This window comes from Pelodiscus sinensis, chromosome 8, assembly GCF_052426305.1.
Source record: "Pelodiscus sinensis isolate ZL-2025 chromosome 8, ASM5242630v1, whole genome shotgun sequence".
Taxonomy (NCBI): Eukaryota; Metazoa; Chordata; order Testudines; family Trionychidae; genus Pelodiscus; species Pelodiscus sinensis.
Genome location: NC_143059.1, coordinates 62,938,618 through 62,953,794, shown reverse-complemented (window position 1 = coordinate 62,953,794; position 15,177 = coordinate 62,938,618). Strand labels below are relative to the sequence as shown.

The window sequence follows — 15,177 nt, the reverse complement described above, 5'->3', positions numbered from 1 at the left end:
CAGCGGCTGATTCCAGGAAGCCCAGGGCAGAGCAACTCTGCCTCGGGCTTCCTGTAGTCAGCCCCTGACTTGGGGACGCTGACTTGGGGACGCCTTGGGGCAGAGCAGCGGCTGACTTGGGGACGCCTGGGGCAGAGCAGCTGGGGTGCTGCTGGGTTGCTGAAACTGACCAGGAGCTGGGGTGCTGAAGCAGCTGGGGTGCTGAAACTGACCAGCAGTGGCTGAATCAGGACGCCTGGGGCAGAGCAGCTGGGGTGCTGCCGGGTTGGTACAGTAGCGCCGAGGAGCGGCGCTGCAGGACCAACCCGACAGCGCCCCAGCTGCTCTACCCCAGGCGTAGGCAAGAAAAGGCTGGTCTGCTGGGGGAGGGGGGGGCACTAGCTGCACCCCCCCCTCCCCAGCAGACCAGGGAGACGCGGGTGGCGGGACCGCCCGCGTCTTCCACGGCTTTGCTCCGTCTCCCTGGTCTGCTGACCAGGGAGATGGGGAGCAAATCCACGGAGCACGCCCGCAGCGGGACAGCCCAGGCGCGGGCGTGCTCCGCGGCTTTGCTCTGCGTCTCCCTGATCTGCAGGGAGACGGGGAGCAAAGCTGTCCCGCTGCGGGTGTGCTCCAAGGCTTTGCTCCGCGTCTCCCTGGTCTGCTGGGGGGGACTCCCCCCCGGCAGACCAGGGAGACGTGGAGCAGCTTTTCTCGCCCTGGAGGACGGGGGCGGCGGGACTGCAGTGCATCTGGGCGTCCCGCCGCTCCAGTCCTCCAGGGCGAGAAAAGCCCCATTCGACTTAAGTCGGATCCGCCTAACTCGGGGACTGCCTGTATAGTGCATTCCACTATATAAGGGACATCCTGCCAGACTGGAGCCGCTCTCAACCTCTGCTGCTGGGGCACTCTAGTCTAGCAACATACATGGTCCTGCTGGACCACAGATGTTGCCAGACCAGAAAGGTTCAATCTGTAGAATACAATAGCTACAGTGCCTATCCTTTGCTATAGTGAAATTGACTTTGGGTACGGACAACAGCTACACAAACAAACCTGCCCCAAATCTGTGGATAACAATATCATTTAATCACCTGTATAGAGTTGTGAGAACTATTTACAAACTAACTAGATATCCTATAAGTGATCCTCTCGTCCCACTCAGATGGGTCATTAGAATTCCTCGGTTCCTGACCACACTAAAAGTGCTCTAGATTAACACAGCAGCATACAATTCCTGTGGTATGTGCATTGCACAAAGCTGCAAGAACAACCAGAAGAGCTAACGGGTATTGGCAACAAATCAGCCATCTGTGGAAATAGCATTGTTTAAATCACAAGTCTAGCAGGAAGGTTGATCTAGCCATTCTTTGTCTTGGTAACCACGAGAATTCAATTCCACAATCCAAATAAATAAATTCACATGGGAACCAAGATTAAAATGTTACTTCTGTGCGCCCTCCAGGGATCTAACAAGCTGAACTCATGAAAGGAAGTTCCCTTTGATATTGTCAAAATGGATGAGCAGCTGTCAAGATAAGATGCCCAAGTTTCAGTCTTGCTTTTGTCCTAGAAATCATCATCATCTTTGTGAGATGCCCCAGGATTATTATATTAAGCACTGACAGGCCAAAGGCAGCTTTAATAGGAGATTTGTAGTGAACCATGAGTGTGAAAAAGTAGTCGCTCAGTTAGGGTACGTCTACATTGCAACACTATTTCAGGATACTAGAGTATCCCAAAATAGCTATCCTGTGTATTCACAGCAAGCCTGTTATTTCGGGCTCACTATTCCGATGTAACCCATAAATCTCATTCTACAAGGAGTAAGGGATGTTTCGGAATAGCACTTTATTTCAAAGTTTGGCAGAGTGTAGACAGCACCAAATGACTAAATAAGCTATTTTAAAATAGCGCTGAAACAAGATATATACAATTTGAGTTACGCAAATTGTGTCTTATTTCAAGTTACGGTTCAGTGTGTAGATGCACCCTTATTGGGATGCTGGCATTCTTGACCTCCTCAGTCTGTTAAAGTGTTTGGTTGAGGTCTTGACCGAATAAGGAGAATTTATGGCAAGTTCTGAATCAGTTAGTGTCTATATCTGACCTTCAAGTGAAAGATGCCTCTTTACACCATTACGTCATGTCTCCATTAAGTGAGCAACTGGACTGAACAGCAACTCATAAGATTGCCAGCTGCAGAAGAATAAAGCTGATATGGGTTTAAAAGAGGGGAGGTAAATAAAATAAAATAAAATAAAATAAAATAAAATAAAACACTTTCAGTGAATTCTTAACAACGAATCTAGGATTTATTTAAAAAGAAAAAGTGAGAACTATGGTTAAAAATTACACAGAGATATGAATAAAGTTCTTAGGTCAGCTTCATAGCAGAGCTGCTGAGTTGTCAAAATTTCTTCCAGGATCTATCCCAGTGGTTATAATCCAATAGGCCATTCATGTGCTGAATGGGTTTACATTCTTCCATGAGAAATTGCAAGGTAATCTAGAAGTAAGATTAAGGACCCCAGCTCCCAACAAACCTCTCCTGACAAGCAGATCTGAGATGGTAAACATCAGGCCCTACAGTTCTTTTTTAGATGTCTGGAAGACCATAATAGCCTCCTCACAGCAGATAACAGCAGGCATTCCTTGGATGAAGAATAGGTAATCTACCTTGTTGCTCTAAAATAAACCTCCTATTTCCTAGGTACAAGCTGGTAATTAGTTGCATTCATTAGCCTAAATGAATTGATCACTCTAGCAGTTCTTAGTTTACTACAAATTTCAAAGAGAAATCTAGACCATGATATTATTACACTCCAAGTTTCATATAAATGTTAATATTCCCTTTTGATCTCTGCATCGGTAGAATATAGAAGCTGACAGGAACAGAAATTTAGCATCTACAGGCTAATCTGATTACACTGTTAATATCTAACAATATATAGTGTGACAGACCACAGCCTGCAAACCACAAAACACTTATAGAAGGCAGCCATATCAGGAGGTGGGTTAATGCTTTCTTGTTTCCAAATTAGCCTCACCTGAACACAGTCCAGCAGCCAGGGTAGAAAATAGAGGCCTAATTAGGAGGTAGCTTGCAGCTGGGGTTAGGTGGGCACCTGCTGTCAATTAAGGCCTCCAGGGTTCCTATGGGGGGAGTCCTCCCAGACAGCAGCGGGTTGTTTGGAAGGTGTACAGAGCAGAGCAAAGCTGAACCCCAAGGATTGGCCTGTGATGAGAATGATTTGGTAAGCAGGGACCCTTGCCTCTGGGGAAATCCCAGGGCAATAAAGGAGGCTCCATGAGTCTCTGAGGTGCTCAAGTAACCACCAGGAAGTGTAGACCCCCAGTGAGCTACCACAGGACTTTGTCACAATAGTTGTAAACATACAAATACAATTAGGCTGTGTCTAGACTGGCAAGTTTTTTCTGCAAAAGCAATTGCTTTTGCAGAAAAACTTGCCAGCTGTCTACACTGGCCACTTGAATTTCCGCAAGAACACTGACGATCTCGTAAGAAATCAGTGCTTCTTGTGGAAATACTATGCTGCTCCCATTTGGGCAAAAGCTTTTGTGCAAAAGGGCCAGTGTAGACAGCTCAGATTTGTTTTGCGCAAAAATGCCATTTTCACGATTGGGGCTATCGGGGCTTTTTTGTGCAAAAGTGCATCTAGATTGGCATGGACACCTTTCTGCAAAAAGTGCATCTGTGCCGATCTAGACGCTCTTTTCCGCAAATGCTTTTAACGGAAAACTTTTCTGTTAAAAGCATTTGCAGAAAATCATACCAGTCTAGACGTAACCTTAGTGCTTACTTCTAATTCTCTAACAATATAGGTTTACATTTCAAAGGATTTAGTCCACTTATATGGTCCTGAGAACTATTTATCATTTTTATTCATAGGGCAATTCTGCATCATTGCACAATGCAGCTTTCAGAAATTAATGCTGTGAGTGCAGAATTTCTTCCTCCCCTTCTCCTTCCCTGCTCCCCAGAAATTGGCTGCAGGGCTGCTGGCCACAATGCAGGATGCTAGACCTGGCACAGTTCAGATCCCATATAGAAGGCACTGCCAGGGAGAGGGAGCTAGAACTTTCCCCAACCGCTAGAGTTGCCTGCATAGTCTGAGGGGAAAAGACAGCAGAGTACAAGAAAGTCCAATCAAGCCTCAGGCTTTCTCTCCCTCTGGATCCCTTGGCTCTGAGAGGTAAGACAGGTGTCTTAGCTGTCTGGAGGGAGGGCACAGCTGGTCTATAGGGGTAGCAGGGTTGCAGTGCCTTCTCTGGGTCTTAGTGCTGAACCACTCCCCCATTCCTATCCCTATTCTAACTCTGCATGCACTGAAAGGGACCATGCTGTTTGTTTTATTTATGTTTATTTTTTGCTTAACTCGAGTCCTTTTTTCCCCCCCCCAACAACAACTTTGGTTCCCCCCCCTTCCCCCCAACAGAATTTTTTCCCCTTTGTTTTTTTTTGGGAGAGAGGGGGGAGGGGAAGTGTTTGGTATTTTTGGTTAAGCCATCCGGCAACCCTAATAGGAGAGAAGGGATGGGGCTTAGCGCTTATCAGGACAGAAACATCTGCACATATACATTCCAGGCACACATGAAAAGAGAGTTAGTTACTTGTGTGATGGAAAGGATGATGACCCCACTACAGTAATTTATTTAACCGCCAACGCCAAACCCTACTCTCCATGTCTAGCTATGGCCTAGACTACACTTAGGCTACGTCTACACTGGCATGATTTTCCGAAAATGCTTTTAACAGAAAACTTTTCCGTTAAAAGCATTTTCGGAAAAGCACGTCTAGATTGGCAGGATGCTTTTCCGCAAAAGCACTTTTTGCAGAAAAGCGTCCGTGGCCAATCTAGACGCGGTTTTCCGCAAAAAAGCCCCAGTGCTTTTCCGGAAATTCAAGCAGCCAGTGTAGACAGCTGGCAAGTTTTTCCGCAAAAGCAGATGATTTTGCAGAAAAACTTGCCAGTCTAGACACAGCCTTAAAGTTAAGAGTGTTGTAACTACAGCACGTAGGAGTGTGAAAGAAGCTTTCTGCATAGAGGGTTAGGTGGGCAGTTATCAGTCTAGCCACTTTAAAAAAGTGGATTGGTTTCTGCTGAAGCATTATAGATCAAATTTTCAAAAGCACTTGAAAAATGAGACAAGCTTCTAAATCACTCAGGTGCTTTTGAAAATTTGACTATCTTCTCCATTGGGGGAGGGGGGGTTACATTTCCTTTTTTTGTAGCATCAAAGTCTCCCTACAGTCTTCGGGGAATTTTTGGAATCCCCATAAACTCTGGTAAGAAACTCTTGGGCTGAATTGCCAACAAGACTTACAGATATTTCCCCTTCATTTATAAGAATAATGCGATGCATATCCAAAAATATCAACATGGAGTGGGGGTGAGGGGAGGAGAGGAGCACCCATAAACAGCAGACTCTTCCATTTGAGGAAAAAGATATTGGCTTTTCTGAAATCACAAATGGCACAATATGTATATTATGCGAGAGTCACAGGTTAATCCCATAATACTGAGATAATTGTCTTCAGTTGTACACAGCTCTGAGTGGAAGTAATGTTGCCATATACTAAAACATCAGATGTGCTTTCCATGGAATTTTGCCTACGAAGAAGGCAATAAGTCAGTGGGGAAAAATATTTTAGTGAATGTTAGCCTTCCTATTTGGAACTTCAGACCAAGCAATTGCCATTTCCTCATGCTTTCCCCTGTGTGACTTCAAAAATATCCTCCAGCTGCTGATAGCCAGTGGGGTTTCTATTCCCATAGCTAAACTGTTTCACCATGTTTAATCTAGTCTACAGCAAACCAGGTAGTAAAGTCAGGCTCTCCTTGCCAGCTGCAATTACCCAGGCTTGCCTTGCCTTTCGTAACAGCTGGAGTTAGTGTGCTTGGCCCACCTGACAAGCATTAGCATTACCATTTGTTTCTGAAGACATCCAGCCTCAGTCATGCACTCTTTGAGCTGTGGCTGCTGCTGAAAACAGCAGTGGAGATTCCCAGAGTAGAAGGGAGCCGAGCCTTAGCTCATCCATATTCCCCATGATAGAACAAGGCCCACTCACAAACTAGCCACGTTTCCACGAGTGGAATTATTTGCTGGCCAGTATCTGGTCCCTTTATGCACCTGCGTTGCATAAAGCAGCCAACTCTGGTGAGTTGTTTGCAAATCTCATGATGTTTGGCATTTTTAAGCCGCAGGCCCTGGAGTCAAGTGAATCTCACCTCTTCACTCAAGCCACCTTACAGTGATTTAAATGTACAAGACAATGTGCAAATTCCATGAGGCACATTGACAGCATCCACACTGAACTGCCCAGACAAGGGGTGGGCAAGGAACTGACTGCCAGTGGGCCAGATCTGGCCTGCCAAGCCACCAGATCCAGCCCAGGACTCTAAAGCACAGCACAGCAGGAGCTGTTCTGGAAGCGAAGCTGGAGGATTTGTGCTCTGCCCCGCCCCTTTCCCCCAGGTCACAGCTCCCTCCCAGACACTGCACCCTCTTCTACATCCTTCCCCCAGGCCAGAATCCTCTCCTGCATCCATACCTCTTCCCTGACCCTGCACCCCATCCCCCTGCCCCAAGCCATCCCCTGAACCCTCTGCACCCCTTCCCCCAAGTCACAACTCCCTCCAAGACACTGCACCCCCCCTCCTAGAACCTTTCCCTGAGGCCAAAATCCTCTCCTGCACCCATATTCCCTCCTGGGCTCTGCACCCCAAACCTCTGCCCCAGGTCCCAACCCCCTCCTTTGCCCAAACTCCCTCTCAGACTCCATACCCCCGTCTGTACTCCAGTCTCATAACCCCTAGCTCCCTTCTGCCCCAACCTCTGTCCCAGACCCCAAACTCCCTCTGTAGAAATATGGCTTTTGAGCACTTTCCAAAATCTTAAAGTGGCTCCCCATTACAAATTATTGCCCAGCCCATGCTGGCTGGTAGCCACATCCAGTCCCCAGCTCATTTCAGCTTCATCGGCTTGTGCGGTTATTGTATGCTCATTGCTGTTTCTCTTAAAGCTCCATCTCCTGGAGTCACGTGACAGAACAAAAGCTGAATTTCGACATTTTTTCCCCCCCATCTTCTTGGCTCTGGTGAGAAATGTCAACATGTGACCTCCATGGACTCCAAACCAGCAGAGAAGGCAAAGGAGCCGTTGTTTAAAATCTCATAATTTGAAGTCAGTCTCATGATTTTGGAGGGGCCTAGCCGTCGACCCTCTTCGAAACCAAGCAAATAAGCACAGGCTGCCGGAGCCTGCTTACATCAAGTTACTCACTCCATGGGGTTCCAGACACACAGCTCAGCCTTGAACACACCCACCTGTTGGCTAGTCTATCAGCTGCCTCATGTTTTCCTGGTTCTCTCTCTTCTTCCCACTGCTGTGAGCACGCTCAACTTGGGATGGATTTTATTGTCACAGTTCCCTTTAGCCTGATATTAGCTTCCCTTTTGAAATGCACAGGACAGGTTATCTGAATAGCTGTAATGTTTCTGAAGGGAAGGCCAGGGCGTGATTATATTTCACGGAGAAAAAGCTCCAGTTCAGGAAGGGGATAATAGCACTAGTCTATGGCATGGGAGAGCTGGGTTGAAGTCCCTGCTATGCCACAAACTTCCTTTGTGGCCTTGGACTGAGTAACAGCTCTTCCTTCTCTTGCAGGAATGTTGCAGAGATGGAAGACTGAGGCACACCGACACTAGATGTATAGGGGACATGTCATAGGTGCAGAATTCCCCTGTAACTGGGGGGGGCACTCAACCCATCCACCCCTTGTCCTGCCTCCTCCCCTGAGCATGCCACATTACCACTTCTCTCCTGGAGCATCCAAAGCACCACCAGACAGCTATTTTGTGGCAGGACTGAGGAGGAGGTATGAGGAGGGTGGGGCAGGAGTAGGTCAGTGGAGCCACTGGTAGGAGACAGGAGCAAAAGGGGAGAGCGGAACACCCACTAATTATTCCTCATACAAGCTCCAGCCCCAGAGCACCCAGGGGGTCAGTGCCTATAGATCACAGAAGTATCTCACAGGGGCATTTCCAATGACTCCATTCCCAGCTGGATCAGATTTCAAAGGGAGTTAAACATTTTGCCCCAGAAGCAAAGCTGGAAATTCTACACTTTTCTCTTTCTCTTTCTACACTTTTCATTTCAAAAGACAAATACATCCCTGTGTGTGCAATCTGCAGAACCCTGGGATGGCTGCCAAGTCTGTTTGGCTTACTAGCCCTAGAACATTTTGGGTCTCTGCTACGCTAGGTCTCCACTTCAAAATTCCAACATGGAAGCCAGCAGCAGAGACAGAGTTACACCTAGTTGTACCTCTATATGCCGAGTCCATGGGAGGAGTGCTTTGCCAGGATGTAGCCATACAGCTGTACTTGCTACAAGTTCCTAGTGTAGACCAGGCCTAATGACTGTAATTACCCACTTCTGCCTAAGCAGACGACAAGCCTCAGGAAACATTCCAGAAGAATAGATTTTTGCATATCCCCGCAATATGGAGCAGGACTGTGGTCTGCAGTGAAAAGACTCAGTGAAAACTCCAAAACAATAAGCTCATTCAAACAAACAATCTCTCTTCCCCAGCTGGGAATCAATGCAAACAAATCCTGTTATGTAAATTGAGGGGAGGGGAAGGAGAAGGGTGCATATTTGGGGAAGGGAGGCAGCACTGCCATTGCCAAGTCTTGGCCTAACAAAGAAAGAAACACAGCAACATAAAGCAAAGGTGCATCTCGCAGCCTTCAGCCCTTTGGAGGCAGGTATTTTACAGGAGGCAGCTCAGATTGCCGGCTTGTTGCATTGGGAGCGGTTTCCCTCTTTTATGTAGTTCAGTAGCAGATACTATCCTGGTGGAGAGGAGCAGAGGGAAGGCTGTTGTAATAATAAAAACTATTTATGCATCCCCTTTTGTTCAATAGCACAGTATAGCATCTCACAACCAATGCCATTTTCCTGGGTGCTAGCGCATGGAACAAGCCCCTAGTGCTCACTGCAAACCTTGGGACAGTAGAAGGGAATATTCACATGCCAGATAGCTAAAGATGTGTACAAAAACATATGAACTCTCAAATTTGATTGGGGTTGATGCCAAAAAGTTCCCTGATTTTCTCCAATGAAGCCTATGCCTGGAGAGCTCTGTGCATGACTAAAGGGTTAGAAAACCTGCCTTAGACTGAAAAAGCACAATCTATTTATTTTAACAAACAGGTGGTTAAAGGGTAACTCGATCACAGTTTAGGACTACCAACATGAGGAAGAAATATTTGCTCGTGGGCTGTCCCATCTCGCAGAGGGAAAGTAGAACACAACTCAAAGGCACTAAGTTGAAGCTAGACAAATTTAGAAGGGAAAACTAGGCACATAAAAAAAAATAAAAAGTTAACTGGGACAGTGATTAGCCATTAGAAGAGTTTGCAAAGGAGCTGGCTGGATTCCCCATCCCTAGCCATTTCTTAAAGCCAAGAAAAGGTGTTTTTCTAAAAGATCTGTTCTAGGAGTGATCCCACTAAGGCCCTGCTAGCCTCAGAATCTATAGACCAGAGACGCTCATTCACTAGCAACAACCTACCAGATTGCGGGAGGAGGGGTGCGCAGCCACTGACCGCAGCCAGAGTCCAAGGGGCCGTGCCCCCAGCAGGCACTCCCTTGAGTTGCTAGTAGAAGTCGGGTGGGAGGGAGTGGCTAGGAGTCCCAGCCCCCGCCCGCCCCCCGGCTTTTGCACACAACCACAGGCTCCTAGCACCTATCGTGGCCCTGCCTCCCAGTCACTCCGCCGCCCACGCCAGGCTTCCGTCCGGCGCCCAGCTGGGAATTCAGAAAATACCAGACATTGCACATGTCCGGTATTTTCTGAATTTTTCTACCTGACGGAAAGTGCAAATATCGGACTGTCTGGTAGAAAACCGGACACCTGGCAACCCTATTTGTCATCTGTTTGGGTTTGTTTCTTTAACACTAGCTTCTACAGGATATAGCTTAAATGGGCACAATATGACATCTGCCCTACAGGATCATTGCAAGCCCTAGTTAATATCTGCTAAATGCCTGGAAAACCGCAGACAGTGAGAAGCAAGGGGAGCCCCGTTTGCCCCGTTCTCTGAAAGAGCTGACTAGAAACGGTGCTTTGGCTGGAATGATGGGTTTGTTAGTTTTTCAGAACTATCTTGTCAATGCCAATACATTGCCACAGCACTAGTGAGCATAGCTTGTCATCCACCTACATTTCCTCTGTCCCCTGCAAACTCCTTCTCTCCCTAGTCCCAAAGGGTTACTTCTCCTGCTATTCCCTCACATCCCATTTTTGAAACAAAGAGCCATTTTCGCCCGCACTCTTTGTGCTGTGCCAGAGAAAAGATGCTTTCTGGTGTAATCAGCCACTGAAGAAAGGAGTCTACTAGAATTCTGCTTCAAAGTCTTTACAGCATTTCTTGAGTATTTTCTACTCAAATTTGGGAGCTTACATTATCCTGCACCTCCATTCTTAGATGCAGAGGAGATGAAGGAGAAAAGCTTTCAGAAGGGCCCCTCTATATCTCAGTTGTATCCTAGACGGAGTCTTCTGCTGATTACTAGAGGCAGATCGTGAACTTCCATCCTGCTACAGAGAGTTCTTCTCAGGTTTATACCCCTTTCTGCAGCTCTTCTGATAGGATTTCTGTGCGGAGGTCCTAGAGCTTTGGGAGGGATGAGGGATAGCTCTACCTGAGAACTTGCAACATCACAAACAGGCCTTAAAGAAACCATATTCTTCAATAGGAGTCTGGAATAAACCTGGGGCAAGTTAAGTAAAGGCATTTGCTGTGCATGCCCAGCACACACCTCCCCTCATCCTTTAAATGATGGAAATATCTGAAAGCAAAACTCCTTGCAGGGCCGGCCCGAGCCATTCACGCGCCTCGGGCCCTGGGAGCACAGTGCCGCCCCCGGGAGTGTGACGCATACGCAGCCCCGCCCCTGGGCACCTGGCACCCCCGTTCCCAGGTGCTTGGCGCATGCATGGCCCCGCCCGGCCCACGTGGCACCCCCTACAATGGGGTGCCCCAGGAGGTAGCCCGGCTGGCCTGTACCTTGGGCTAGCTCTGACTCCTTGCATCAAACAATAGCAAGCTGGCATTGTGATTGTTCTTTTGGCACTCACTCATCTCTAGCAGTAAGGCATTTGTACTGCCCTAGGCACTCATGGATAGGCCTCAATGATCTAGGACAGGTGTGAAACTAAGGCCCAGGGGCCACATCCGGCCCCTGAGCCTCAGGGCTCCCCTCCCAACATTGGGGAGCCCACACTGGTGCTCCAGCCCCCTTGCATCCCTCTGAGGGGCTGGAGCACACGAACTCTACTATCCTGGGGCCACCAGGCTCTGATATGCAAGGAAATTTTTTTTTCCTGGTGCGTGAGAGGAATATGGGGGATGTCTCCCCTTAGTCCGGAACCACAACAGCTTTGACTCTTGCTAATTTCTTGGCCCCAGTGAGAACCTATGGCAGTGAGTTCCCCTGTCTAGTTACTGAGTGGGAAAGGGTTTCCTTCCATCAGTTTTGAATGTGCGGCTTTTCTTTGAACGTGCCCTTGCTCTGGTTATGAGACCAAGAGAACAGACTCTCCACTCTGCCTTCTCTAGACCTTGTATTACTTTCATCAGGTCACCTTCACCTCCCTCCTGTCCAGTGATCTTGTTCTTCAGCTTTACCTGCCTTTTTATTGTTCTATGTTGGGGTGGGTAACTTAAGGGCTGGGGGGTGGGGGGGGGGAGCTGGATCCAGCCTCCAAGGCTCAGGCCCTCCTCTCCCCAGCACTAGGGAGCCTGCACTAGCACTCCAGCGTCTCACTTGTGTGTGCCCCCCCAACTGATTTTTCTGTGGGTCAGCAGCCCTCAATCCAAAAAATGTTCCCCATTCCTGTGTTCTGGGAGGTCTGCAAGCTAGTGGCATTGAAACTGAGGGAGAGGCATAAAAGGGGGGGAGCAACATGCATGTAAGCTGAGCATTCCCAATGAAAGACACTGGTCTCAAACTCTCGCTGCAGGGCTTCCTAAGCCATCCTTAACCTTCTTTCCCACTTCAGGGACTCTCAAAGATTTTTCCCATTCTCCTGTGTCTTCCCCCACTCGCTGGAGTAGCATAGTTACTGGAAGTGAAAAACAGCTGACTTTCCACCCCCCAAAAAATGACTTGTGTCAACAATATGCAAGTAACTCTTCCGCCGAGCATCAAAGCATGCACTCAGTATTATTGTTAATGCACATTGGTTCCTACTCTCACACAATGAATAGAGTGCGGCCCCATCTCTTGACTAAGCTGCGCTTTCTGTTCCACACACGCACAGAGAATACATCCCTACTATGCTCTGATGCGGCTGGGAACATATTTTCAAAACAACTCTTAACCCATGGCAGGAGATTAATGAAGAGGCTGCCGTAACATTTCTATTTGCATGGAACCGTGCAGGGTGTAGCTGAAAAGTCAATACTGAATTTGATACCACTGCAACAATGTTAAAAGCATGTTGAGATCTCCAGCACCACTTTAAAAAAAGATGTTTGTGGCCTCAATAAAACATTGCTAGAAGTACCATAAATTCCCATTGCACTCAGTACATATTACAGAATTAGCTACTGGGCTGGCATATTCAGAAAATACTCGGTGGCAAAATTCTCATTGACTGCAGCAAGGAGAGGTTTGCTCAGAAGAACGTATGGGCCTTTTCAATTAATGATAGAGCATTTTTTCCCATCTTTGTACTTGTGAAAGGCATGCCCAGTCACTTAAACCTAATTTAAAATTGGCAAGATCACCACAGCACTGGCGCATTTACTCTTCTAATAAAAATCTTACTGCTGTCGCAGTAACGGGCATCAATGAAATCAGAAGTCAGGCAGCAACCTGTACATGTAGCATGAAATTCCTTGTTACCTCACTGAAACATCCAGAGGGGGCCCTGTGAATAGGGCAGATGCTACTTCTATTCTGCAGCACACTCATTTGTAAGTTTCCGTCAGCTCCTTTTGTCAGAGACAGAAGTCTTGCAGGGTCTGACCCTAAATGCCTGCTAGATCAGAGCATCCCCCTCTGTTCTTGGCCAGAGTGGTTGAAACCGACCAAATTATGTGTAGGTTGCCCGTGGCATTCAGCCTTTCATATTAGATGTCCTGGCTACTAAACCATACAGAAAGCAGCAACTGATTAGCCTACAGACAGCGAGGGGCGATAGAGGGCACGTTTTTGCCAGAGGCTTGGTCTAGGACAGCTCTGCTAGGGGGAGCACTCAAGTGTAGGCAGGTGTGTGTGAAAAAGCCAACTCAAGTGGGTAGCTATGGTGATGGAAGAGGGCTTCAAACCCACCTAGCTTATGCTGTTCAGGGAGGTGGCATTCCTGCCCGGACAGGTCGCAGACGTGTCTCCATCCAAAGCTCCCCAGGGGGCCTGAGTGGGTGTAGCTGCAGGTTGATCAACACCAGTGGAGATGGCTCGCCCTGCATTGCTCTTCCTGCACAGGGGCAGGCAGCAGGTGTGCGCAGGGCTACAGAGCCTGGAAAACCAGGCCACCCCAAGGGCCAGACAGATTCTGAGCTTCTGCTAGGCCAACACCAAGCCCTAGTGCCCGGCTGGGTCCAGGGCTTTGGCCCCACCGAAGCAGCTTTCCCCAGCAAGTGCCCACGGCGTTAGTCACCGGCTGATTGCATCTCTCCCACACAGGAGCCTTTCCCGCCCCTCTCTTGGGACACCGACTTGAAATCTCTTCCCACATCACCTGGAACAGCTCAGACCGGCTCGCGAATGCCTCGCAGCTGGGTGTGTGTGTGGGGGGGGGGGGGAGGCTGGGAACCAGGTCTGCTCTGCCCCCCCCCCCCGCTGATTGGCAGCAGGTGGGGCTGCCCTGCTCTCTGCATTTGCTGGGGTTGTCCCCAGCCCACCTGAAACTGCCCAGCCAGGGGAACTCCGTCCCCACGCGCCTCCCTCTCGCTTCCTCCAGCCGCCGGAGCTTTTGGCTTGAGTTTTGCCCCATCCCTGAACTTCCTCTCGCGCCTTGTTCCTAGCCGGCGATCCCAGGAGAGCCCCCGCGCTCCGGGGCGAGCCTCAGGCGGCGGATCCCTTTGAGGACACAGCTGGGGGGCTCTCTTCCCGAGCCGGCTCCGGAAACGCGCCCACAACCACCAGGCTTCTAGCCTCTCCCGCTCGGGTTTCCCCTTGCGGAGGCTCCTCAACCTGCCTGGGCAGCCGCGGGGAAGTCACAACACAAGCCAGATGCACAGAACGCGCGCGGCTGCTCCGGACCGTGTAAACGCCCGAGCTGGGATTCCAATCCAGTTCCGCTCCCCAGCCCGCAATCCATCTACTCCCGCGACCTTAGGGACACGCGCTGGGTTTGGGCAGGCGGCTCCCAGAAAGGGGGAGAAAACTGGGAGCGGCTCTTCAAGCCTCTTTAAAACCCCGGAGGGGAGCCCTCTGTAGCCCCCCCTCTCCCCAAAAATCTCCGTCGCACGCGCACTCCTCGGCGCGTTCACACGGGGTAATTCGCACGGACCTAGCTCACCTTTATATTTTTCCATCGGGTCGGTAGGCAGCGCCAGGCAGGGACTCGCTTTGCGTGCAGCGGCTCGGGGCTCTCCGCCTGCCAGGTGCCTCGGGATCCCCCCAGGAAAACACACCCGATCGCTTTCCCACCAATCCAGCTCCGGATTTCTCGGTCCTCAGACACTTTCGCCTCGTACTCGGGCTCCGCTCCGCTTCTCTCGCGCCCCGCCCGGAAAGCTCCTCCCCGTGAGGTCACACACAGCAGCTGGATCCACCGGGGCGAAAATAGTGCGCCGCAAAGTCGCAGCAATTTGCTCCTAGTTGCGGTTTCTGCCACGCACACATGAAATTCTGGGCTACTGCTCAGGACTTGCGACCTGGTCCAGGGGTTGCTAATTCTGAGGGACCGGGGTCCAAAACACTCCCGGTTTGCTCCCTCCTTGCTAATGGCCACAGCGGATGTTTGTGTTTTGCCTTTTGTGTCTAACATTAGGAGGGATGGGGTCTTGTGGTCCAGGGGTTGCAATTTATGAGGGATGGGGTTCCCTGGTCAAAAACACTCACTATTCACTCCTTGTGCCGCATCTTCCCCCACCCCCTACAGTTTGAGGCCGGGCTCCCCCATGCACTAACCTGCCGGTGGCGATG

General features: G+C 49.4%; 1 protein-coding gene across 3 annotated transcripts in view; it reads right to left on the bottom strand.

The window, feature by feature from the left end:
* The window catches only part of AFAP1L2 (actin filament associated protein 1 like 2), a 129,401-nt gene extending 114,619 nt beyond the window's left edge, over positions 1 to 14,782 (bottom strand). The window contains exon 1 of one of the 3 annotated variants that reach the window (XM_089780203.1): positions 14,549 to 14,782. In XM_089780203.1, the coding sequence (XP_089636329.1) occupies positions 14,549 to 14,564 (16 nt within the window). In that variant the 5' untranslated portion in view covers positions 14,565 to 14,782. The remainder of the gene's footprint in view (positions 1 to 14,548) is intronic. The other 2 variants (XM_025190678.3, XM_006134964.4) reach the window with 2 other exon arrangements.
* Between the last annotated feature and the right edge of the window lie 395 nt (positions 14,783 to 15,177).